Source organism: Filicampus tigris, chromosome 5 (genome assembly GCF_054856515.1).
Source record: "Filicampus tigris isolate MCC_2025a chromosome 5, RoL_Ftig_1.0, whole genome shotgun sequence".
Taxonomy (NCBI): domain Eukaryota; kingdom Metazoa; phylum Chordata; class Actinopteri; order Syngnathiformes; family Syngnathidae; genus Filicampus; species Filicampus tigris.
Window position 1 is genome coordinate 9,171,501 of NC_141221.1, and position 26,285 is coordinate 9,197,785.

The 26,285-nt window shown below is 41.3% G+C and overlaps 2 protein-coding genes and 2 long non-coding RNA genes across 7 annotated transcripts; 2 read left to right on the top strand and 2 right to left on the bottom strand.

Moving 5' to 3' along the window:
• Positions 1 to 316: 316 nt before the first annotated feature.
• Positions 317 to 14,820, bottom strand: shoc1 (shortage in chiasmata 1). Of its 4 annotated transcripts, none has more exons than XM_086029805.1 (29): positions 14,503 to 14,820; positions 14,203 to 14,262; positions 13,993 to 14,122; positions 13,822 to 13,903; positions 12,568 to 12,734; positions 11,976 to 12,135; positions 11,661 to 11,751; positions 11,435 to 11,582; positions 11,280 to 11,363; positions 10,454 to 10,586; positions 10,238 to 10,332; positions 9,950 to 10,162; positions 9,411 to 9,818; positions 8,901 to 8,942; positions 8,353 to 8,544; positions 7,628 to 7,813; positions 7,468 to 7,560; positions 6,561 to 6,721; positions 6,423 to 6,495; positions 5,400 to 5,463; positions 4,809 to 4,984; positions 4,631 to 4,736; positions 4,043 to 4,154; positions 3,850 to 3,971; positions 2,888 to 2,975; positions 2,680 to 2,811; positions 2,466 to 2,615; positions 1,025 to 1,574; positions 317 to 579 (listed from the first exon to the last, which is right to left on the bottom strand). In XM_086029805.1, exons 1-29 carry the CDS (start codon positions 14,521 to 14,523, stop codon positions 494 to 496), a joined length of 4,125 nt encoding a protein of 1,374 aa, XP_085885931.1. In that variant the 5' UTR covers positions 14,524 to 14,820; the 3' UTR covers positions 317 to 493. The 4 variants fall into 4 exon arrangements, with proteins under 4 accessions (XP_085885931.1, XP_085885933.1, XP_085885932.1 ...); XM_086029807.1 differs by having other exon boundaries at positions 9,477 to 9,818; positions 14,503 to 14,818; XM_086029806.1 differs by lacking the exon at positions 14,203 to 14,262.
• On the top strand, positions 3,417 to 9,127 carry LOC147147176 (uncharacterized). The gene is made up of 8 exons (XR_015086718.1): positions 3,417 to 3,915; positions 4,026 to 4,179; positions 4,294 to 4,360; positions 4,714 to 4,997; positions 5,261 to 5,347; positions 6,576 to 6,716; positions 7,474 to 7,793; positions 8,325 to 9,127. It is a non-coding gene; the product is annotated as an uncharacterized LOC147147176 (long non-coding RNA).
• On the top strand, positions 14,123 to 23,679 carry LOC147147177 (uncharacterized). Its single transcript, XR_015086717.1, has 4 exons — positions 14,123 to 14,650; positions 16,815 to 17,035; positions 22,493 to 22,643; positions 23,585 to 23,679. It is a non-coding gene; the product is annotated as an uncharacterized LOC147147177 (long non-coding RNA).
• krt1-c5 (keratin, type 1, gene c5) lies at positions 16,195 to 25,245 on the bottom strand. Its single transcript, XM_086029814.1, has 10 exons — positions 25,106 to 25,245; positions 23,591 to 23,808; positions 22,509 to 22,902; positions 21,775 to 21,857; positions 21,125 to 21,281; positions 18,779 to 18,943; positions 18,038 to 18,163; positions 16,798 to 17,015; positions 16,686 to 16,714; positions 16,195 to 16,479 (listed from the first exon to the last, which is right to left on the bottom strand). The coding sequence occupies exons 3-10, from the start codon at positions 22,887 to 22,889 to the stop codon at positions 16,364 to 16,366; spliced, it is 1,275 nt and encodes a 424-aa protein (XP_085885940.1). The 5' UTR covers positions 22,890 to 22,902; positions 23,591 to 23,808; positions 25,106 to 25,245; the 3' UTR covers positions 16,195 to 16,363.
• Positions 25,246 to 26,285: the final 1,040 nt, after the last annotated feature.

Below are 26,285 nucleotides of genomic sequence, written 5' to 3' on the forward strand. Positions count from 1 at the left end.
AACATTGTCTCTGTCTTTTTTTTTTTTTTTTGGCGCGTCACAGGCTCGTTAGTTGGTTATTGATGCTGGACAGTCAGTGTGGGATGAGTCTGTCCGGACGCTCCCAGTCCAAGTCCCCAGGGGTGGTCTTTGTCTGGAGGACTTGGGGGTGGGGGGGTGGTGGGGGTGGGATCGTGCAGGGGTGGATCATTCCTCAGGGAGCTGCTTGACTGTGCTGGCTGGTAAAGATAAGCGTTCTCTCTCCACATGCTTAGGTGGCGATAAGGGGATTGCTGCACTCCACACTTGAATGTTTTTTGACACACTCCGCGTTTTATTGTTGAAATGCACAAATACGGCACACAAAAACATTATATAAATACACCATACTGTTATGAACCAGCAGTGTTTAAATACTGCAATGCTGTGGTTAATACACTTTAGCAAACAAAACAATTGTGTGAAATGTTTTTTTTATACAGTGAACGCTGAACTCAGAACAAAAAGGGTTCATTTAAAAAAGTTTAAGTCTGGTCTGTCCATCTGTACGTCCCGGCACCTTCTCGTAGCTCAGCCTGCTTTTCTTCAGAGGAGTCAGCGCTGAAAAATGCATGGGTAATTATTTTATTTTAATAGATTTTCATATCTAAGCTTCTTTGTACACGACAGGAAAAAAAATGTGAAACATTATATCTGTTAGCTACATTTAAACGCAGCTCCCTACACCTACGCAAAGAATTAACGAGCTACCCACTGATTTACCTATACTCACCATCTACCTTCTTTCCGATCCATCAATTTCCCTACCAGTCTAGGTACCTGCCCACCCGTCTACCTACCTACCTACTTACACACAGTATCTCCCTCTTTTGTTACCTACCTCCTCCCGACCCACCAAATCTATTTTAACACACACCCCCAAACCTATTGACCTTCCTTCGAATCTAACCAACTGCGTACCAATCAATCAAACTACTAACCTGTCTACCCACCATCTCCTTACCACTCTACTGTCCACCGAAATAAGTGTCCTACTGTATCTCACCTAGTCTAGGCAAGTCTGCCGCCTGTTCACTTCTCTTCCTCTCTTGTCCCATCCAGCATCTTGATCCATAGTGAGTTGACAATCTCCCTCCCATGTGTGAACGTCTACCCGCCGGACCGCCCCTCCACAACGGGTCCCGTGAAGGCGGGCTGAGGCGGCCGAAGGTGGCGTCCAAGGACCTCAAAGTTTGTTGCGACAACTCGCCGCTTCTCCTCTTAACCACCATTCCTGCCACTCCGGCTCGGCCCTTGTCACCAGTTAACAGCGCTTCCCGGTCGGTTTCATCCTTCCACAGATCAGCCCCGGACCAGCCGCTAACCTCCGGGCTTCCGGCGGGCCACGTCGGGTCGTGGGTGAAACACGCAGGCTCTTCCTGAGAGTAGAAGCTGATCTCTGCGTCATCTGCCGCCAACAGGAAGCTGGGGTTGACGCTGGGAAATGGTTCCAGAGCGGGAACGGCCTCCTCGGGTGGAGGAGGAGGAGGAAGTGGAGGGACTGGACCTGACTGGGCTGGCGGAGCTTCATGCAGGGAGGTGGCGTTGCTAAACAGCTGACATCAGGAAAATAACATCAGGTACATGCTCGCAGCCATCCTTTTCTAGCTTGTGTATGATGAATGTGGTTAATTCTGATAACTGCCACATAACCCAATTATAAGAGGGTCTGCACTCTTGTGCAACCACATTATTATCACTGTTGTTTTTATTTCCCCTCTAAAAGATTAGGGGGGGAGTTCTTAAAAAAACAAATAAAAATAACCTTGCAATAGGGGTGTGTAGACTTTTTTTATCCATTGTATTTGTGTGTGCCAATTCCGATACCGATCATCCATGAGTGAGATCACCCGATACCGATTCCAGTCACATGGATTAACTGCACATTGTGAAATTTTAGAGCTGCTCCGTAAGAATTCTGATCACATTTCCACGGAAACCAGCCGAACAAGATCGGTGGCTGAGCGATTGAAAGACCACTAATAGGTAGGGGTGCACACATCGCCAATAAAATACGATTCCATACAGGGTGCGATACGATTCAAGGATGGTTTTATTTTGGAAGTGGAACGATTCGGTTCATTTGAGTGGGATTATGATTTGGGTACACCTTGTGGGATCTACACTCTTCAGCATGATTAGAGTGCTACAAGAGGGCTATCTTCTTAGATGCAGGAATAGTTAGATTGTGAGGTATTGATAATTACTTGATATAAACTCTCTGAGTTTGAGAGAGCATAATGTAATTAGTTTAGTTTTTTTTGTCATTTTACAATATGAAAGAACTTGTCAGTAGGTTACTGTAAATGTGGCCTAAATTTCTCCAATAAAAGACTATTTAATATGTATATCGATATATTTCAAAGCAGACTATTCTAATTATTCTGACACAGACCTTGTATTTCAGATAGTGCAAGTGTACCTAATGAAGTGTCCCGCTAGCATACCTTCAGGACCTTGTGCGGCACCTCTGGCAACATCTCCATCAACTGCGTCAGGGAGGCGGCGAGTAGCCACGGCAACGAGGGCGCCCTCCTGAGCATGAGCTGAGCCACCAGGGGGTTGACGCAGGGGAAGCGCGACAGGCTTTGCTCCTCCTGATGAACATGGGGGGGGGGATGTTAATGCGTGACAAATGCGAAGAGGTTACGTAGAGCTCACCTGCGAGGACGTGACGGCCAGCCAGCCTCGCTCCAGGTAGTCGACAGGATCGCGACTGCTGGACATCAGGCTAAGGAAGCAGATACGGTTGACCCACCGGGCCACTTCCGACACCTCGGACGCAATCAGCACCTGCCGTATAAGTAGTAACATTCTAATCTTATATCGCAGAAGAAGCCATGCAAAACGGGCGCCGTCGGCTCAGTACCTTGACGTCGAGGTCCTCCAGCTTCATGCCGAAGAGAACCACTGACGAGTAGACCATCACCAAGTTGCTGAAGGCTTCACTGGAGAACCTGGACCAATAAGATCGTCGTGTGACATTAGCAAATCTTCTGATCAGGGAACGTTTGAAGTGTTGAGCTTTTTTTTGTTTGTTTGCTGGGTAAGTAGGAAATGGAACGATGGAAACATATGAAAGTCCCTGTTGCAATGTCAAATGTGAGAATATGACAAATGGAGAAAAAGTGAATTGTAGTATAGCTGCAGTATATCAAATATTTTTTTTTACAAAAGATTTAGAACAGATATAAAATATGTGCTTAATCATGAGTCAAGTATGGAAATCTGAAAAAAATTGTACTGAGAGGCTTATGAAATTAATGATAATGCACTTATTGTCTTGGAAATAACACATTTAATGTTTCGACGTATATTCCTGCAAAGTGCTCGTACGCTTAGCCTGATTGGAAAACACTGCTCAAAACGATCAAAAAGATGTCGATTGATTTGGTAATTGATTAGCTGTCATTGAATTGATTAGTTGTTCCACCTCTAAATTATAGTCATGAAAATTTCTGAACGCTAACATTTGACCTTCTGAACTGAAATGCACGTCATGTCCGACTGTTCAATGTTTCAGTGCTTTTTGCACAACTTCATGTTCTCTAACAAAGAAAAAGTCACATTCTTTTTTTTTTTTCTTTTTTTTCCCAAGGAAGTCCACTTCTGTGCCTTTCTGCGACTCTTCAGAGAACCGCATGCCAGCGGTTGCTATGCCATCAAAGAGGAACATAGCAACCTGAGTAGAGAAAGCGCCAAGTTTAAGTGCCGTTATCCCCCTGTAGTTGCCAGTTACTTATTCTAATGAGAACTGATCAGATTAAATGTCAACAGATTATCCATTACTATGCTAACATATAGCAAGATATCACCCGGCGCAGAACTGACCCTCCCCCTTTGCCGTCTGGGCAGTGCAGTATGATCCAGCAGTTGTTGTACTGCAGCGACAAAGCGGTAAGCCTCATCACAATCGCCTCGCAGGCTCGCTCCTCACACAGCTCGTTCTGCTCCTGCACACACACACAGGAAGTAGGTAGGATCGCAATAATACAGGTGTTCAATAGGTGGCGTGTTTGTCTACCTGAACAACGATGGCGGTGCTCTCGTCCACCGTGATGACGGAGTAGTGATTGGTCCTGCCCAGCATCTGCAGGGACGGGCAGTGGCTCCTCTCCAGTAGTATTGTGTTGAATCTGCGATACCAGCAAAAAATTTGAGGTGAAATTTTCTAGCTTCACTGGTAGCGTCCGAGGCAGGATGCCATCTGTGTGTAACAGTATTTTGGGACCGGGGTTTGAAGTTCAACCCATATATTTTTTTTTTATCCTCTAGGAAGAACAACTACTATGACTGCAGTTTGCTAAGAATGACATCTATATGTCTACTATTCTGCCCCAAGGTGCACACCAAAAACAGCAATACATTATCTACTGAATTGAAGTAAATAAAGTGTCATATGTCATTACTGTATGTTTTCAAAAAGTACAACATGAAGTGGTATTTTACACACGCATCACAACCATTTTTGTTGTTCAAGAAGGCCGGAATGGATTGATGGCATTTCTATTTTTAGCCTTCAGCTCAAGGCACAGGTGGACAAATTTGATTTTTGTGTGTGTGTGTGTGTGTGTGTGGATGTGTGTGTGTATACACTGTCAGCAACACTTACGTAGACTCCAGCATCTGCAGCAGCAGAGGCCAGTTGAGGAGCGACTCGGTCACTAACAACACATATGGCACCTTGTCCTCCAGGCTCTCCTCGCTCTCCTGCTCATCTGTGGGCGTTTTGAAAACAAAATCACCACCCGGACCACCAAGAAAGGGCCGAGTGAGTTACGCATGCTGACCCCCGCCAGGGAGGACGGTGTCGAAGGTGAGGTGCTGCACGCTCCTCTCCTTGCAGACGGTCGCCCACGGCGACGGGCCACGGTGGTCGTACTCCACCACCAGAGAAAAAAGGTCCCATGGGAAGTCTGGGCCCAGATGCTGCTCGTATACCAGCATGCACCCACTGTCCAGAAGACTATATGGACCAGGTAAAGGATTAAGTGCATTTACCATGTATATACATAATTAATCAAATAACTTATTTTCTTTGTTCTCAAGCGTTTACAACAATAAAGATATTCATTACAGGAAGAACATTTGACTATTTTACAATACTTGTTCCTTTAGTATTTGTTTACAGCAGTGAGGAACAAATCTGACAATTGTCTGTTGATATTTTTGTGACTGGGCCAAAGCCCTGTCTAACAACAGTATTGCTTTGGCGCAATCTTGTGCCATCTTGCCATCTAAGGAACTACTGTATGCTATAGTGAGCGGAGGAGCTTCTTGTCGACAGAAAAGAAATACTTTCCCACCATCTTGTGGCATATATAAGCAGGTACAGTATACGCCTTTAAGTACACAATTATTCATGTTCTTGTTAAACCCACCTGCTGACAACACTGGCGCCATTCAGTTTGCTCTTGTTGTTATCAGGGCGGATGGCATTTACAGCTGCAGAGATACAAACGGTACAAGACTGTGTCACAGTATTTTATGCTTATCGCTGGCGCCGGGCCGAAATCTTGTACCCCCAAAATAGTCACTGTTTAGTAGACACCAGTAACGACGTGCTCGTTCAACCATTAAGATTGCATCGTCAAAGAGAGCAAGCCATTTTCAGCGCTTAACATTGGTCAATAATTTGTAAAAATAATATCCACACATCTGGACTGACCAATAGTATAGAATTTAGAAAAGATGTGACATTTACCGGAGTCAAAGGTTTGTAGACTCTTGCTCGTACTATCGAATGCCAACGATGTTTTGTGCCTAAATTGACAAGTACCAGCGCTATTGACGTTCAGTCAAAAATTGTGGTCACTTGATAATGCAATTTAACGGCAAATGGTTTCCAAATTTTGAACTGATGCTTTATCTTTTAATGTAGAGTACCAGTCAAAGGTTTACTGACGCTTGCTAGTCCTTTTTAAAACGGAAGGCGTTTCCAATGTATTGGTTGTGTACATAAAGTGTACAGGACCAGTCAAAAGTTTGCAGGCACTTGATCATGCTACTGAATGGAAGGGTGTGTGACAAAACCTCACAGTGCAGAGGTCGAGAGTTTGAATCTGGCTGTTATTTAATTAATTGTATTCTACTATTGAGTTTAACTTTTTGAATTTAACAACAGAAATAAACATTTCTATGATATTCTCATTTATTGAGATCTTTATATATTAATTTCAGCCATCTTGTGTTGGTGGACTGTGGACACAAAGCAATTTTCATCCTAACATTTTTCTCACTCTGAATCCCATTCATTCGCTGAAAGCCCAATTAAGAGTGTAGTACTGCCACCTAGTGTGAAAAGTTGTCAAATACAGTTTTATCCATCCACTAACAATTGGGTTGTCAAAAATGTACTCTTTCAAATATTTCTAAAAACAGAAATAGTAGATGTTAAAGCTTACCAGTCAGTTGTTTCAAGCTTTGCATGATTGTGGGCATTCTGTCGTCACAACTCAGCGACATGATGACGAGAATCTGCAGCAAATCAAAAGTATCATGTTGTTGTTGTGGTTACAATCAAACCTTTTTCAAATACTGACTTTGTCATTGTGCAGCCGCGCCACCACCAGTTTCTGCAGCTCCCGCAGTTTCACATCGGACTCATGGTCCCTGCGCCAGAGGTGTGAAATAATGTGCAGTCTCCTCAGCAGCCGAATCAGATCCGTGTCCGTACAAGCCTCCGTTGCTTTGCTCAGGTACTCTAACACAGAAAACTTTGTTGGTCCAGGGGAGAACGTTTTCCAAGTAGCCCTCATAATCCTAACACCAATTACATATAATTGCCAAAGGAATTAAACCCATAATGTTGCCATAATAAATTCTAATAATAAAAAAGAAAAAAGTTAAAGTCTAGAGTCTTATTATTCTTTTAAGGATAAAGTTGTATTTTTCCCAAATCAAGTCATATGATGAAAGCAAAACATTAATGAGGGAAGAAAGTCATATTTTAAGTAAAATGTAATGTAACTAGTTTATTCTTATGGTATCATGCCTTTCATTCTGGAAGTCATCTTTCCCCTCTTAAAAAATATATATGTGTACATGTGTGTATATATATATATATATATATATATATATATGTAAATGTAATAAAATATACATTTCTGTAATAATGGCCATTTTCTTCTTTGTAAAACAGCTTTTATTCATACAGGAATTTCAGATTCATTTGATATATTATTTGATGTTTGACATTCTAAGCTGTTAATTGCCCCAAAGCAGAGGTAGGGAAGAGTAATTGGTTTAGTATGTTTCATTTAACAGTTGCCATAATCTCTGTACTGTAGATAAGCACATCTCTAAAAACGATACCACATAACAACTGACTGCAGATTATTTTGCCGACGAGTTATGGCCCACGGACCCCATTTTTAGAACCATCACTCTGAACATTTGAAGCGTTAGTAATGGAAGGTGAAACAAGCACACATCAATGTTGTTACTAACCCACAGCGGCACTCAGGTGACACTTGAACAGCAGCTCCTTGGCCGTTACCAGCATGTGGATCACGAGCACTTGGTGGAACAGCTGCTCCTCATCTGCATGCAACACCACATCAACGGTGCTCCTTATGGTTCCCCCAACTCAACAAGTACATGATCCTACCTCCTCTCGCCGCTAGCGTCCTCCTGCACAGCGCCATCTCTCTCTGTTTGAGCACATAGCGCGTCTGGTCCGGGGCCAGGCGCTCAAAGTCCCTCCAGGCGGGGAGGTTGAGGCCCAGATCTTTGGCAGAGGACAGACGAGGCCGGGCCAAGGACAGCAGCTCGCGGTAGGCCTGACGTTGACTGTCTGCGTGGAACATAAAAGCACATCTTGAGCTCTTCTTTAGTGTGCATCCACATATTTCTTAGTATTTACTGTATCAGTAATGATTCATCTTTTAGCATGCAACATAAGGCTGAGCCATCACTATAAGGTGGTTGAACATACATTATGGAACATTATTCCCATGTGGGGAAAAAAAACTGAAAAAGAAGTCAAGAAAATTTAAGTACTTCCAAATACCTCCAAAAAAAAAAGAACTTGTTTTATTATATTTTATTTTTATGTTAAATACGGCCGGTATTCCCCCTTTCATGTTGTCACAGGTGTCACTTATTCGACAACATAGAGGTGAAAGCTCCAAGTTAATCTACCACGCGTGTTGCGCCGTCCTCTCCCGAACATTTATGCACTTTGGTAAACAAATACCTTACTGTGGTGGTGGACAGTTTTAGGAAATACTCTCAACAGTAGCTTTGTTGCTAGGTGTTGTTTGAAGTTAATCTCGATCCTGACACATGATGTGTTGTCTCTGTAGAGCAAGTGAAGGCGGGTCCTCCACCTACCTGTGGCTCGGACTTGAACCACTCTGCTGTTGACCGCATCCTGGGCAGCAGTTATCTGCCCTCTAGAGGCGTGTCCTGACGCTGCAGCTGTAATGATGGTGGCGGTGGTGGGCTTCCAATCTGGTTTGCGTGTCTGCTGTGGCGTTGGCTGCTCCTCAGAAACGCTTTCTTTTTCTTGTTCCTCCTCTGGTGCTGATTAACACACAAGGCCACAAACTTGAAACCCTACTTTATGAATCAGTGATAGCCAACCAATATAGATCCCATTTGTGATTGTACATTATCACCCCATCCTGTAGGCGATTCGTTTTCGAGTGTAAATATATGTCAGCATTTTTCAGTTCTATACAGTCTTTATATCAATGTAACAAGCTGGAAAAAAAATCTTGACAACAATAGTTTTTAACTGCAGATTACCACAATATTGTAGGGATTTCCACAAGAGACAAGTTGGGGCATTCCAGAGGGGAAAAAAAAATATAATATATGATATAGGAAGGACACAGTAGATGCACCACAGATTTGTAAAACTACTCATGAACATTCACCTTCGCATTTCAGAGATGCAGACACTTCGTTCGTTGACGACCCTGTCAAGTGAATTCAGACATTTATTTCTACATTTTTTCTAAGTACATTATACATGTTTCGGGACAGGACATGGGCAGAGACTGAGAACTTTGTAGTACTGAACTGTGAAGGTACAGCATTTTTTTCCCCACCATTTTTGTTTTCCAGAATTTTTTTTATTTTATTTTTTTATTTTATTTTTTTTTTTTTTGCCTAAACAGGGCCCAGTGATGCAATTGGCCTTCCAACATGTATCGTCACCTGCTCTATTATACAATACGTGAGTGCCTTGGTTCACATCAGTGGTTGTTCAGCCTAACTGTGACGAGTCTCCCGTTTCTTGACAGTGACACTAAAGAATTTTAAAAAGTGTGTTTAAATACTTTCAAGTGTTTTATTAAGTCGAACTGTGTCTAAAATGTGAGAGGAGTAAGACTGTATCGTTTTTTTTTTTTTTAATATGGTCTCTCCTTATCGCAGATTTTCACCTATTGTGGGTGGGTCAACGTAGCAGAACTCAATTGCTATTCCCCACCCAGGAGAAGCAGAGGCACCTGCAGTGGAAGTGGGCGCCTGCTGCGACCTCAGCATCATGAATGTTGCCAGCGGGTCGGCGTGCTGCACAGGATGACGCCCGGCTGCCGCGACGACACCTTTCTGGTCGTCCGTTTCCTGGCTTCTGAGGTTGCCGTCCATCTTACGAGGAGAAGGTACGTGCGAGACTTGGACAAATGACTTGTTAGTGCTTCTGTTGTCGCAGCTTGTTGAAGACCTGACTTCGTTTGTGTCGTGACGGAGCGTTTTTCGGGAGAACTCATCAGAACTTGTGTGATTTTGGACCAAGACGGTAGCAGTTTTAGACTCTTCCGGGGGAGGTGAAACACTTTGCAAACAGTCTAAAGAGACAAAAGAAGACATTTTTAGTTAGCTTAAGTCAACTCCACAAGGTTTGAGCTTGACCAAGCATCTCTTGTGTGATGAATTTATACAACAGATGCTGAAAATAAGTGCGTGAGCTCACACTCACCGCCGCCACATTCTGGTGACACATTGTTGAAGTCTTCCACCACACAGTCGTCCTCATGAGAAGGAACCTCAATGGTCAACCTCTCTGGAGACTCTTTCATGTTCTCAAACAACTCTCCGATCTCCGTTTCTGGAGCCAAACTCTCTAAGGGGGTTAACTTCAAGGCTTCGCTCAGATGCCGGAAGTCAACGGCTGCTTCTTCTACTTCAGGTTCTGTCAAGATAGCAATTAATTGTTCTCATCTACTATAGCTCAGATGGTACAACGGGAAGGTCTTGATTCTAGTACCTGCAAATAGTAAGCTCAATACATAGTTTGGATACTTCTCAGAATTCCAGAGCGCTGCCCCCATCTGCTTCTGAGCTCCTGCTGACACCAAAGATCTGGAATGTAATAAAAAAAAGAATAAATGAAAGTCCGAAAAACACATTGGATGTAAAAAGTCTTCAGACCACACTGTATTCCTCTAATACAAAATGATGAGATTGTAGCGTCATCACTCACAATATGTCCATTGGAGACAATTCTTCCATCTGAAGGTCACATGCGCTCAGGCGGGCATGGCAGTGACTGGCGGCAGCAGTAGGTGGAGTCAGAGTCACCTCCAGCTCCATTTCGGTTGGAAGCATCACCCATTCTAAAGAAAAACAAAATACAGTGGAAAATCTGATGTTGAGACTTGGGATAAAATGTACAAAATTTGAAATGCTGATCTTTGCATTATTTTTAGTTTAACTGGTGGAGAGCCAGTCCTAGAAACGTATATAATAGTTATGTCTAGTACCAGTACCCGAGAGAGTGATAGTATCTGACCAGTTATGTACCAGAACCAGTACCAGAGCCAAATAATAGTGGTACAACACTTATAGTAGCAGAACCAGACCCTTTTATGTACCACCACCAGTATCGAAATGAGTTATTCGTCCCACAATGGGGAAATTTGCAAGTACAAGAACAACTTATAGTACTAGTACCTGCTTTATACCAACACCAGAACCCAAAACATTTTTAGTAGTATCTGACCGGTTACAGTACGAGTACCAAGTCGAGTAATAGTGCAGTACCACTACCAGTCTTAGTTACAGTACCAACAAATGCAAATAGGACCAGAACCAGTTCCACAACCAGTTATTGTACCAACTCCTTGACAAGTTAGAAGACCAGGACTGGACCAGTACCACTGCTAGTACCATCTGTTTTACCAGAGGCACTAACAGAGTCACTTATAGTATCAATACCAAAGGCAGTTATAGCACTAGGACCTGAATGTGTTCTAGTATCAATCCCAGTTTTACAGTAGCACCAAAACCTCAATGTTCTGTTCCCCAACCTGGAGGGGTGTCCTTCATCCAGTCTTCTTTGCCGGTCCATTCCACTGAAGAAAAATGGGAAATGTCCACTGGTGCTGATTCATCTAAAGGACAAAATAACAACAGTTCAACTCATCATTTGTATTTTTAATTAACCTAACAACCTGTTTGTTACCTTTATAAAGCGCCTCTAGGTCAGGAAGTTGCTCCACCGGCTGTTCTGCAACAACATTCAAACCACGGCAAACACTCGAAAAGCTCCTGTGATAGTCGGCCGTCGTCATGTACCGGTATTCGTCCAGAAGCTCAGGTAACAGCAAAGACTACCAGAAGAAGAATGAACAGTTTTTAGGCTACTGAGTCATGGTGGGGTGGGGGAGTTGTAATGTTTGTTCAATTACCCCATTCGGCGTTAGTGACTCTTTTGTAAACACCTCAGTAATATCTTCTATGTGCAGTTCATCACGGGACCTCTCATAAGGCTCACAGTGCCTGCAAGATTGATGAGAAAGAGTATTTATTTGATGACATGTATGTGATTGATAGTGGTGGGAAGTACAAGTACTGTACCATTCATTTTACTTTTGTCCTCAAGGACATTTCAGAGTCAGTTATTTATCTTTTAAGTGCAGGAGTTGAATCAGCACTTCTTTCACGAAAGTCTTTTTTTTTTCTTTTTTTTTTTTTTTGCACAAGTATCTTCAAAGTAAATGCACCTGAATAGTGTTTCCTCGGTGAGGGAGTTTGTGCTCAAGCTTATTAGCGGGTCGGCCACCAGCAGCGTCTTCAGCCGGGACACTTTGCTCTTCAGGGTGGGCAAATGTTTGAAACGAGGCAGGAAATTGGCGGTCACGATGTCTTCTGGCAGGAACAGGTCTGCCAAAATCCAACAATGATTCTAATGCAGTGGTACTTTGACGTGAATTGAATTTGTTCCATGACCAAGCTTGAAGTTGTTGTGAACTAAAATGTCATAAATCCGTTCCAGCACCAACAATTGTTTCGTTTTCAACAAGGGAAAATAGCTCTATTGTATAAAAATATAAAAGAGGATGTAAAGAAATGACTATTTTTATAAAGTGTAATTATTGTATCTTGTGTTGTAGTCATGCCTTGGATGAGTGACGTTCTTTCACGAACCAGCCCATAAAAAAAAAATATATCTGATTAGATGAATTCATAATGAGCGTATTGGGAATGTTTGGGTGGGGCACTGCACTTAAACTGCTTAATTTCTCTTACCTTAAAAAAAACAGTTTCACTCTTAAAATCATTCTAATTCACATTTTCATGCGAGTGTTTATTTACCTTTGTCTTTAGTTCCAAGATCCAAATGCACAGTCAACTTGACAAAGGATTCCTCACACGGATGGGCAAGCTTTGACTCTTCACCCTGGTGGAGAAGCTCCGCTGACTCAGCAGGACAGCTCAATATGCTCTCCATTTTGCCCTTGATATTCCCAGGGTCATCAAATCTGGAGTAGAACAAACCTGTCATTCTAAAAACGTCACACGTCGGGTTGCAGTGTAAACAAACCCTCAAAATCTACTCTGCACAGAGACCATGTCAAAAGCTATTATAAACTACATACTTTTTTTTTCCCCATTTTACAGCTCACACATGCTTTAAACACTTATTAGAACAAATTTTGAACATATTGTAAACATGTGTAAACACAAAAATGGCAAGTATAAAATGTATAGAAAATACAGTATGTATTGTTATATCTGTGTTTGACACAGTACATGCATGTGCCATTAAGAGGCGGGGCCAGGTGGGATGTGGTGGAATGTTGTATGAAAATTACAACTTTCTTTAAAAAAAAAAATATTGATTACATTTTTTTTTGTTAAATTTAAATTCTTGCAAAAAATATTTTTTCTCAGAAGTATCTAAATGTAAATATACATTTCGACATTCTTTTAACATATGACTGTCTTGAAAAATACAACTTTTTTCTCGTAAATTTTAAGACGTTAAATAAAAAAAATGTTCTTCTGAGATTCTAACTTTGAGAGGACAAAAAATAGTTTTTTTTTCTCCAGAATATGGAAAGGTATAGTTTTATTTCATAATGTATGAGTGTATGAGTATGAGTACTAGTACTACACCCTTACAACTGTTTCGCAAAATATGAGCCCATTTGCATAAGATTTTTTTTTTCTTGAAAACATAAAGATTTTCGTTCCTCAAAATCTGAGGGTTTTTTTAAATTAAAATTTTGTCTGGGATTTTTTTTGGGGGGGAGGGTTCAAATATTTACTTAGGTACAATTTTTATTTAACTTCTGCCTTAAATATGTTTTAATTGAGTTATCGAGTACAGTTTTTAATCCGCTAGTATTTAAGCACAGTGTTAATGTTCAAATTCTGCATAATGTTACAGTGGCATACAAACCTTTTAGGAATACAACCTTTGCCTAGTTTTTGATAAACACCTAGGCCTAGTACGCTACTGCTGCATGTTGGGTATTATGCTGTTACTTGGAAAACGAATCATTTTTTTGTATTTGGTACTTTGAGTAAAACGATTGCAAACTACAAATTTAAGGGGTACATCACTTTTCTGTTGAGTTGATGTGTTTTGTTTCTCTGAGGTCATCCAGGTCGGAAGTGCTGAGCGTACATGTGGAAATCACCTTCCCTAAACAAGTAAATCATCACAATTACATCAGAGAATCTTCATATTACATTCACAATTAAACTGATAACAAAACACCGTCATTAGTGTACCTCTGACCCACGGTTTCCTGTAGGTGACCTCCGCCAGGGTGCCAGTGTGAGTGTAATGGTCATCCTTGTAAGCTATGTAAGGAGTGGGTAGCGCCAACAAGTCCATCATTACCGTAAGATGGTTTCTGTCCTGAAAGTAGGGTTTAGAGAGATTTGTTTAACCATTTCATTTTTTTCTGTGTGTTTATTCAAGTCTGGCCATAAACCCACCTCAAAGACATAATCCAGAGCTATAAAGCTGGCACAAGGGAACATAGTTGCGTGCCCCACCTATAAGTATAACCAAATAAACTTAAACGTTTGTACAGTAAAAATAAAATAAAATATTTGAGGGGGGCTTATTTGGACGAACGACTACGCTAATGCTAGCTAAGCCACAGCTTACAGGTAGCCAATTAAGGAACAGTTTTGTTCGATGATGAAAAGTAGTGTGTTTTTATGAACGACTAAAATATCTACATTCAATATTTTAACTCTATAACTTAACATTTTTTTTTGCTCATATATTACCTTTTTTTGTCCAAATGGCATAAAATAGCCTGAAATCGATGACCATCGAAGCTCGGCACTAGGTGAGATAATTCATGCCTCTACCACAGACCTGTCTTTTCTGCTACGTTTTTGGGACATGAACTACTTCATGACACAGAGCTGAAATGTAAGAACATATATTGTAAATACATATATTCTGTTAGACTGCTGTTTAAATTATACCAAGGAATAATCCTCAATTCATCAAACTGAGGAACCATGGGAAGGAGAGTGTTATACGCAATAATACGTGTTAGAAAGCTCGTTAGTATGTGGAAAAACGTTTGCATGCTAATTAGTAAAGCTATACGTTTTTTTTTTCGTTTGTTTGTTTGTTTTTTTTAAGTAAAATTAAAATATAATCAGTACTACAATATATTATTGGGGATAAAACTATCCTGTCCACCAGGTGCACGCATTTGGTATGAAATAAAGACCTCTGGCTCTATCATTTAAACAAATATTTACATTGACATTTTGTTAAACTCTCCTGCTAAATGAGGAGGTACATATACTTGAGCACAACACAACAACAACAAAAAAGGCCCTGGTAAAAGAAAAACTTTGACATTTTGCATATTGCTTTTTTTAGCGCTAGCAAGCATTGGCTCATCAAGTAGGCATCAAAACACGTCTATAGCTTTTGTAACTGCAACTAGAAATAGACCCTTATCTTTGTGTGTCTTATTTCAGATTAGACAGACCATTTTTAAACGCCAGAAGCTAGTGGTTTTTAGGCTGGCACAAGTCACAAAGCATTTGCCACACAACTGTCAATAATGAAACAATTCTATCAAAGACCCTGTCAAGTGAATCAACAGTTGCTTCTTAATACAACATACATGTTTGAAAATAATTGCTGAAAACAAGAAATACATGCAAAAAGTGAGAACTAGTAATAGTATTAATGGTGGCGATAACAGTGTAACAGTTTTTCACCATTTCAGTTTTTCAGGGTTTTTTTTTTGTTTGTTTTTTTTTCTGGGGGGGGGGGGGGGGCTAAAATGGTGCCACATGTTGCACTTTGAGAAGGAGTCGCCCTTTACCCACAAAGAACATCAGCGCCTTAGTTTGCATGAGCAGCTGTTAGCTAGGTAGCTATGCCTACAAAAATGTATCCTCTCATTGAATAGTCCGCTGGCATGGCCACTTTAGACCTCTTGTTGTCCTCTGAGTGCGCATGTAACTGAAAGCTTGTTACTATATGCGGTGGTCGACTGTATGCAAAAATGTCCAAAATGACAACAAGCTTCAGCTCTTCTCCTGATAACGATACAGATCGTTTGAAACAGGTGTGTTGCAGCAGGGAGAGATGGAAAACATGCAGGATAGGTGCCCTTGAGGACCAGACTTGGTGACCCCTGGTTTATAGGAAGTTAACCACTCAAATTGAAGTAGATGATCTTTCATACTAGTTCATGGCTAAAGACCAAAACATTTATGTATAGTAGATTATATTCTTTGTTGTACTTTGTAATACAGATTAATTTAGTGCCTGCGTTTGTTAAAACACACACACATGAAAGAGGATCTAGAGGAAAATAATTTCATATTAAATCGCAATCACAATATTGGGAGGGAAAGGTTTTTCAATAATGTTCTGCCCTAATCATAACAGAATGCAAAAAAAAAAAAGGAATGAAAGTAGGCTTCAACACTCCGTTCATCACTGCTTGGCTTTAATTATTATTTCATGATTCAATTTGTATTTATTTGCAGTTTTCCTTGTATGTCAGGGCAAGGCACAACCTTTTTTACATTCCCAACAAATAAGGTTTCATTCAAGCTACATCCATTGACAAGCAGGCACTTTTTAACGGAGCGTCGGCTCCACATTTGCTCATTTTTTACGCTCCTCAATCTGCTCCACCTCGCTGGACTCGTCCACAACTTTGCCGTTGATCATCGTCTGAGTGACCACCTTGACAATCTTCCTGGTGCGCACGTCAGGGTCTTCTGAGGGGGCCAAACAACATGTTTAGCTTAATTGATTTTATCGTTGAAGTCTTTTCCGTGACGAGACTCGGTAGTCAATTTACTCATATATCAAATCAGTTTCCTCCATTGAAAGTTGTTGAAATTAATCTGTTCCATTGGGTCTATATATATATATATATATATATGTCAATTTATGATACAATTCAGGTAATTGTGGGACTTACTTTTAGGAGGTGGGTGGACTTCTTTCACCCTGCAGGACAAGAAGCTTAGTCAGAACCAGTTTTTGTTTTTCTCTCATCCCCCTCACGCCACTACACTTAAAAGCGTCCTTACATCTCCTCTCCTTCCAGCAGCTTCCTGTAGGTGGCGATCTCCATCTCCAGGTTCTGCTTGATGCGCAGAAGCTGCTCGTAGTCGGTCTTGTTGCGCTGCATCTCCAGGCGCAGCTGCGACAGCTCATCCTCCAGCTGCCCCAGTGCCGCCTGCAGGCGCTCCATCTCCACCGAGTACTTGTGGCCTGTCTCCACCAGGTTGCCCTCCAGCACACCCACCTGGGAAACGCACAATCCAGGTAATGCTCTGTATTAGCAGGCGGTGAACCCCTGCTCCTCGCAGGCGATAAGAATCAAGCCTGGCTGTGAATATTTGATGACCTCCAGAAGAGGTTTGGAATTACTTTTAGTTGTCACGCGGTGGAGGCAAAGCACTTAAAATAGAGAGGATCGAAAAGCATCAACGCCATTTATCTTGTATGTATCATGACCCCATGTTACATAAATTACTGTATTTCTTAGTTATATTCTTTCAACACAAACAAACCACCTTCACAATGCTCACACGGCGACGTATGATTCGCTTGGAAAACGGTCTCCAAGAGCCCAATTCACTGATCTGCGCGATCTCTGTTGGCAACTTATATCATCTTTCTGTGAAGGTCTGCTTGCAGTTCCTTATGAACTCATTTTGCACATCTTGAGCTGCCACAGGACGTAAGCAAATCCCTAGCTGCCTGCTTTGCTTGCCGGCGAATCGAGTTGGCTGTGTTCACGCCCACAACGGTGCAAAAAAACAGTCCTTTTTCAAATGCACCACACTCCGCCGGCTTTCGGGAGTTTGCGAAAATGCCAAAACTCGGTGTCAGATTTCGACTCCGCCTCGCGCACACAGAGCCCTATGAGTCACTGCGAATGTTCACCAGGGAGCTCTCAGTAAACAGACATGGCACCAACTGCCAACGCAACGTGATCATCTTTGTGATTAATATGGTCGCGCGTGTGTGTTGAGCAAACACTAATCATCGACAGTCTCCATGTAACACCACTGTACTACTCAAATTGTTGGCGAGGCGTGCATGTCACCGTGTGCCTTTATAAGTGTAGTGTCTAACTTCTCACAGTGATTGATTATAGTGCAATGAATGTCACCAGCTGAGTACAATGTATGACGTTACAAATGCAACGTATTGAGAGCTCAGAAAAGCCTGTTTGAATGCCAATGGAGGTTAGGGGGGGAAAAAAGGGGTTCAAACCACAGTTTTGAAAGGTGATTTTGTCAAATGTGGGCGGTTGGTTACCTGCTTGCGAAGGCTGTCCAGTTCGACCTCAAGTGCCTGCAGGAAACGTCGCCTCTCGCTCAGCTCGCTTTGGGCGCAGCGGAGCGCCTCGTTGCTCTCCTTCACCTCCGACTGCACAGCGTCCAGCTGCAGACACGCGCAGCCGTTGGTCGTTAGGCTTTTTTAAAAATACTTTAATTTGTTATATAATGTCTAGATAATTCAGTGCTTAAGCAGTCCAGTCCACATTTTCTTGTTTCGTGAAAAATATAATTGAAAAAGCCACAGATTTGTTTGCGTTGTTGTAATCTGCTTTTATGATTTACGGACTTTTGTATACGCCACACTTATTTCGTAGAATTTTTTTTTTTTTTTAAATTGTATTGAACACAGCCTGCAAGTCAAAGTGTAGAGTAAGTGAACAGCTCTAATTGAAGTAGATAAACTTTCCTGTTGGTTTATTCGTGTTTACTTAAGCACTAACCCAGCCTATAAAACCAACATTTATGTATTATAAATCTGATATTGTCTAGTGTAATACAGTATTGCTTTTGTTTGTTAAAACATACGTTAAAAAAATAATCAGATATTAAATCGCAATCGCAAAATTGAGGTGAAAAAAAAAAACATAATTCGATTATTTTTCATAATTGCCTAGCCCTACTGCATACTGTAAAAAAAATAAAAACAATCACTTGAAAAATCTGCAATGTAGCGAGGGAACACTGTAGAAGGAAAAACATTTACTGAAAGCCAACTGACCTTCTTGAGATACCAGGCCTCGGCTTCCTCCTTGTTCTTGCGTGCAATGCCCTCATACTGGACCCTCAGTTCGGCCATGATGGCGCCCAGATCCGGGCCCTGAGCAGCATCCACCTCCACGTTCACCTGCTCGTTAGCCAGGCGGACCTTCAGGGAGCTCTTCTCCTGAATAAAAACAGGAAAGAACATTAATCAATTATCTTAAATTGACCTTAACAGGCAATTCTGATCAGGCATTTTATACAACATACAGTAATCCTTATTTGAAATTTTCTTTTGGAACCAATCCTCCATTACTTCTCAAAAACATTTGCGTATTTTATGTCCATTTATAACACAGCAAGATGCCGCCAAAGCCTGTTTCAATGGGAATTGGTCTCAAGGAAGTACTGGATGTTGAAGCGATACATTAGGCAAGTACAATGAAACTACATTCAGCGTAATGGTGGGTTGTATTTTTAATCATTTTTTGGTTCTATGCCGAAATACTGCATGTCGCAAAAAGGGTTGGGGACCGCTGAATTGATCCTGCGGTGAAAAAATATCAATGACGTCACCAATTAATTGACTTGGCCTCAACATTCATCATTATAGTTGACTACAAAAAACCTTTAGCCATTCAACCTCTAGTGGAGAGTCTTTGTCGTATGTACATGTAGACTTCAGGTGCACATTAGAGGGACACTTGGATGAGCTTAACATTGGCACTTACATATACAGGTGTATAATAGGTTTACATGTAAAAATGACATCACTAAAATGCCCCCCCTTGGCCCCCCCAAACGACTCTGTAGTGATTTATAGGCTTTTTTTGTGATTAGATTTACGACAAATTGGCCCACCCCCTTTTGGAGCTCGGTTTGTTATTTTTTCGTTCTCAGCGGTCTACGTCACAGGAGGGAGGCAAGCTTGGTAATATTGCTCGCTTTGTCAGTTCTGTTGCCTAAAACGGCGACCAATCGCCACCAAAATGCACATTACGTCCACTTCAACCCGCGAAAGTATAAAAGTGTTCTGCACAATAGTTTGGATTTATTGGCATAAAACGTGAGTTCATTATGATCACCTCCACAAAATCCAAAATACCGTGGTGATCGCTTCTCCACTTACGTAAGCTGAAGCGGACAAGAGCATGAATGCGCACACGAACTCCGACTGATTATATTTCGGACATTTAGCTACGCTAAACTCATATAAACTCTCAGGAGGCAAACGGCGACTGGCAGCGGGCAAGCATGGATATCCCCAAGAAATGATTTAATAAATAAGACTCGATTCATGTAATAATGTCATTCAAAAAGAAATAAGGGGTAGGTATCCATAATTCACACATTTTTGCTAATTGGGGCTTGGTATTTTGACTATTACATGCAGGAGGCTGATTGGCCCCCAAGCAGTTATTTTTGCATTATGTGTCTACTTTCTCTACTTGAAGGCGTGGCTGTATGGACTTGACGTTTTTAAGGCTTCGCCATTGTCCCAACACTGCAGATTGGTTCCAGTTGTGTCACCGATAGCGAAAGCAAACACGAGGGGAGGCTTTTACAACCACTATCGCCATAGCTGCGCCAATGGCCCATATGCCTTTGTACTTAATCGACATCCTCCTGGCAAACTATAACGCGCAAACACATTCTAATGCACTTTATGGATGCTGCTGACCTAAAGGAGACATTCAGTAACGCCCTGAGATTTGAGTTTAAAAGGGGGAAGTCAAACCACAAATTTTCTTCACAAGAAAATGTTCTATGTAGCTTTGCTAGTCTAAACACAACATTCTGATTAATATTGTATTTGTGGAGTATGAGTTAAGCTGCAAAATGCACCCGTTTTTAGGGGGGGTGACCATTTTGCCACTTGCTGTCAACTGAAAATGACATCACAGTTGCTCAGGTAACAAATAATGGCACAGCTTCAGAAAACAGATGGCCGTGATTGCCCTGAGCAATTGTGATGTAGTTTTTAGTCGACAGAAGTGACAAAATGGCCGCCCCCTGAGATGGCTAAAAACGGGTGAAACAATATTAATCAGAATGCCGTGTTTAGACTCGTTACGGCGCATAGAACATTTTCTCGTGAAGAAAATTTTGTGGTTGACTTCCGCTTTAATGCACCACAAATCACAAAAACTCAAAACTCTTAAACTCATCTTTTCCCAATGAAATGAATGGTAATGCCATTAATGCGTTCTAGCGCTAGAGAACAAATTTTAATTTGCGTATACATTTTAAAATGTTAAAAATGTAGGAAATTATTTAATAATCACCTTTATATTATCATCATTATTACATACTGGGAGATTGTGCTGGGAGATTGAAAAAAGTCCCCAAAATCCCAAAGCCTCACCTCGTCGTGGTTCTTTTTGAGGAAGTAGAGCTCCTCCTTGAGGCTTTCCAGGTCCCCTCTCAGCGTGGAGATGATCTGGTCATGGTCGGACTTGGCTCGCCTCAGGGCCTGGCAGTCGCGCTCTACCGACTGACACAAGGCGGCCTCTGCCTCCCACCTGGACCGACAGAAATCGATCAGAGTAGTGGTACTTGAAGAGAGTCCATGCACAAAATTAGGACCATAACACAAATATAGCAAAAATGAATAAATAAATTCAAGTGTAAAAATAATAAATAATTAGATTAATTAATTAGAAATTACTTAAAAAAAAAAAAAAAAACACTAACAAAATACATTTTTGGGTCATATTACTTTGTTAATGTGCAACCCTTGGAATTCCTTTAAAACGGCTGCTTCAAATTTCAGGTATCTGTCCTTGAAAATGTTTGTGTGTCGCAGGGTATCATGGGAGTTGAAGTCTTAAAACGATAGGCAGCGAAGAGGCTTTTGAAAGGGTGTACACAGAATGGAATGTTTCAAATGGACGCACTTCGCCACTGCCATTTCGCATGCTGGCGGAAAAGTCATTAAATCACGTCGCTTGGCAGTCTGGCACTCCCGTGTGAAAACGAATACTGCGTGTTTGTGTGCGTTTGTGTGCGTCTCACTTGACCCTGAAGTCGTCGGCCGCCAGCTTGGCGTTGTCGATCTCCAGCATGATGCGGGCGTTCTCCAGGGTCCTCTTCCGCACCTGACGGATCCACATGGTAGAATGATTAAAGTCACCTCTGCCAAGCAAATTGGCAACGTGACGAACATTATTGTGAGAATCTCGATCACCGTATATGTAATTTATTGAATGTTTATGCATTTATTCGGTGCGGATCGAAATTTGGATTATTTTGCTTTGGTGGAGGTTTGATATCGCTCTCATCAAATATTGTAATGATAGTGATAGGAAGGTATGTATGTACGTAGGTTGATCGGTTAGATATATGGGGGAGTAAATAGTTTGGTAGGTGGTAAGGCGATACGGTCAAGCCCGAAATGATTCATACCCCAAGGGTATAATTTTATGCGTGGCTGTAGGCCTATCCCTATTGCAAATAGAATACATACTTTCACTGTAGGTAGGTAGTTTGATTGGTTGGTAGGTAGATGTACATGGGTTGGTAGGTACAGTAGATAGGTGAGAAGGAAGATAGAAAAATGGGAAAGTTGTTCGGTAGATTGATGGCTGGGTAGTTGTGTAAGTAACTAGGTGTGTATACTGTGGGTAAGTAGGTGGGTAGGTCGATCGGTTGTTGGTAGTTAGACTGGTAGGGTAGATACAGGTAGTCATGCTTTGTCCCCTTTTGGGTATTTTTTTTTTTTTTGCATGGACAGCTTCCAAGACCCTGACCTCCTGCCCGATGGCATGCGCCTGAGCCATCATGTTGTCCACGTCGTGTCCCTTGGGCTGCCGCTCGGCCATCAGCTGTTTGATCTTCAGCTCCAGCTCGGCGTTGGACCTCTCCAGGGAGCGCACCTTGTCCAGGTAGTTGGCCAGACGGTCGTTCAGACCCCGCATGGTGTCCTTCTCATTAGCCCCTGCCCCTAGCCCGTTAAGGGACAGGCCGGTGCCTAGCAGGTGGAGCCCGTTGCCCACTGACACGGAGCGCGAGAGCGATAGGGCGCTGGCCGTGGATGCGGCTGGTCTGGAGCGCACGCCGTCCCTCACCGACACGCTGGAGAAGGACGGCTGGCGCACCGAGTAGCTGCGCACAGACAGCGTTGACGCCATCCTCCTGCGATATCTACACAAACAGGCCAGGGTCAGGCTGTGGCTTTTGTTTCAAAACGCTTGCCTTCACACTTGATTCTGAAAGCTGAACCCTGCCTTGAAACCCTATTTTCAAACCTTAACCCGGGCTTCAAGAAACTATGACTCTTGACCTGGAATCCTATTTTGAAACCCCTACTTTGAAATCCTAAACCTCGCTTGAAAGCATGATTTGAAACTCTAACAAAAAAAAAAAATTCAACCCAGGCTGGAAACCCCAACTTCAAACCTGTACCATGATTTAAAACCCTATTTTGAAACCCTAATCCATACTTGAGATCCTAACTTGAAACCGTAACCTTGGCTTGCGACCCAATTTTTGAAAACGTAACCCTGGCTTGAGACCCTATTTTCAAACCCTATTTTTGAAACCCTGCTTTGAAACCCTAATCTATCTTGAAACCTTATTTGGAAGCCTAATTTTGAAACCCTGGCTTGAACCCCCATTTTTAAACTCTACGCTGAAAACCTAACACTGACTAGAAACCGTACTTTGAAACAAATACATATAAGTGTAATCGTATAAAAAAATAAAATGTTGAACCATTGTAAACCAACTTTTAACCCAGCCTGGACAGTATATTACTTTAAGAATACCCTTTAGTGCTACTACTGTTTTTCTTCTACTTGTAATCCTATTATTGTCAATTTGTTAGACTTACCTGATTGCTGGAGCTGGGGATCTGCCGGATGGTTTGCCAAAAAGCGCTCTTTTCGTGGGATCTGGGGCTGTGCAGGTGAGTGTGGCTGCACAGGATCGCCTCTCTGTCCCTTAGGGTGGGGACTATGAGAAAAGGAGGAGGACGAGGAGGAGGAGGAGGAGGAGGAGGCGGCAACACGACACCCAGGAGGTGGAAAAAGTTGCATACCTAAACGCAGGCTGGAAGAATAGTTGATTGTTAGGCAGGAAAATTGTTAATTGAATTAAAACTGGATTGCAGTCAATTCGCAGAAAGCATTTTGAGATTGGAGACGATGCACACGTGCTGTCTACTTTGTTTCCAAACTGATCCTCAATGACAAAAGTACTCTGTACTTAGGTAGAAGCACTGATACGAATCCTGTGTCTCCATTGAAATGAATGGAAATGCAATTAATCAGTTCCAGCCTCCCCCAAAAAAACTATGAAAATATTTGTAGTGGTTTTTTTTTGAATAGCACTGTATAATATTGTACATTATAAAGGCATACAGTAATGACATGATTATGTTGAATTAAAAAGAACTAATCCGCATTCGTCACACTTTCTCATTCACTTCAGTTTAGTTTGTGCTGCTGACTGCCTTGGCTACTGGTGGCAGTATAAGACAGATGGACGGTATACAGTACTGTACATGGACGTCTGTACACAGAGGAAAGACTAAATGACCGTGAGTACTGTGATATTGAATGTCTAAATGTGTTGCTGCACTGTTTGTATTCAATCTATTTTAGCATTAGAATTATGTTAAATGTATGTTTTAAAATATTTAGTAGTTATATTTAAAATTGGCATTAAAATGTAAAAAACATATTCTTATCGAACTATAAATATTTAAATCGCAATATCAAGAAAAATATTTTATACTAAACATATTTTTTTCCTGAATATGTTCTATGCAGTCCCACCAGTTGAAACAAGGCATTCTGATTAATATTGCAATTGTGGAAGATGAGTTAAGCAGCAAAATCTAGCCATCTTAAGGGGCGGCCATTTTGTCACTTCTGTCGACTGAAAATGACATCACAGTTTCTCAGGGCTCAGATAGCTACCAATCATGGCTCGGCTTTAGAAAACATGTGATTGCTCGTTTACCTGAGCCCTGAGTAGTTGTGATGTCATTTTCAGTCGACAGAAGTGACAAAATGGCCGCTCTTTGAGATGGCTGAAAAGGGTGGATTTTGCTGCTTAATTCATATTCCACAAACCCAATATTAATCAGAATGTTTTGTTTCCACTAGTGGGCCTGCATAGAACATATTCAGGAAAAAAATATGTTTATGTTGACTTCTACTTTAAATGGAGTTTGATTTTCTGTACACTTACAGTATGTATATTTGTTAAAAATTATTTTTATAAATGAGAAATATTTCCAATTTCCACTGAGCGCAAGGAGAGGAAAGCACAGGTGTCAGCTGTCAAACGTAGGGAGTAAGAGTAAAAATATACAGTAAATACTCAAGTAAAGTACACCTACCTGAAAAATCGACCTAAGTACGGTAGTGAGGTAATCGTACTCGCACAACAATGACCCCACAAGACGGGGACGTGAGAAGCGGGGCCATGGTGACGGGAACAAAGGCGCCAAAGAATGAGGAGAAAGCAAAGACCCCTGAGAAATGAAAGGGCGTTCCCGGCCTGCAGTGGAAAGCAGGTTTGGTGTGCACAAAACACTCACACGCAGCCATGTTGACTCTTCTACTGTATGTTCAGGCCATATTGACTTACATTTCCTGTAAGCTACCCCTCAACACAAAGCATATTTACCTAGCCCAAAGATTTACCACACTGGAGTTATCAATGATCTTCTGCATTTAATTGACTGTATTTAGCTAGCTATATGAGAGGGAAAGAAGCTATTATAATTCATATAAAACATACAAAATTCAATAATTGGCTCATTTGTATTTCTTTGTCTATTTTATACAATTACATTAATTTTAATATAATGTGTTGACTTCAGCTAGTATAACTACATTACTGTGTTTAACAAACCACACACATTTTTTTTGTATTAAGTTTTCTTGTACTTTGATTTCATTAATTACTGGTATATGAAAGTAAGATAAAAGATATTTAAACATTTAAACAAAAAATCATTTTATAAAAAAAAATGTATGACATATCTTTCCATATTATATATTGTTTAATGAAAGTATTTAAAAATTAAATGTGTATATATATGTATATTTGTCGCTGTCCTGTAAAAAGCACCTATGTACATTTTTGTAATTTTTGCGGAAATGGGATGTCCGAAATGTGTACATGATATTTAGATGTATATACTATACTTAAAGTGGAAGTCAACGCCCCCAGAGATGGCTAAAAACCAAGTGCATTTTGCTGCTTAATTTATATTCCACAAACGCAACATTAATCAGAATGCCACGTTTCGACTAGTGGGCCTGCTGGGAACATATTCTTGAAAAAAAAAGTTTGGGTTACCTTTCGCTTTAAGCACTTATTGTTTTTTTATTTTCTTATAAAAAAAAATACAAATATAATTAATAAAAAATAATTGCATGTACAACCTAATATGTATATTTTTAATATCTTGGTGTGAGACTACAGTATAGGAAAAAAAAATGTGTGATACCCGTGTAGAGTCTCCAGGGAAGATCGTATGACCATGACTGACTGACCTGGTTCAGTGACTC

What these genes read in the sequence shown, in the direction of transcription:
- shoc1 (XM_086029805.1), bottom strand. Translation starts at nt 14,523, where the DNA reads ATGCCATTTGGACAAAAAAAG. An exon ending in TTGTCTCCAATGGACATATT is followed by an intron (nt 10,333 to 10,453) that starts GTGAGTGATGAC and finishes ATTACATTCCAG; the next exon opens with ATCTTTGGTGTCAGCAGGAG. An exon ending in GGCAGACTTGCCTAGACTAG is followed by an intron (nt 580 to 1,024) that starts GTGAGATACAGT and finishes TGCATTTTTCAG; the next exon opens with CGCTGACTCCTCTGAAGAAA.
- krt1-c5 (XM_086029814.1), bottom strand. Translation starts at nt 22,889, where the DNA reads ATGGCGTCAACGCTGTCTGTGCGCAGCTACTCGGTGCGCCAGCCGTCC. An exon ending in CGCATGCCATCGGGCAGGAG is followed by an intron (nt 21,858 to 22,508) that starts GTCAGGGTCTTG and finishes TGGATCCGTCAG; the next exon opens with GTGCGGAAGAGGACCCTGGA. An exon ending in CTGCTGGAAGGAGAGGAGAT is followed by an intron (nt 16,715 to 16,797) that starts GTAAGGACGCTT and finishes CTTGTCCTGCAG; the next exon opens with GGTGAAAGAAGTCCACCCAC.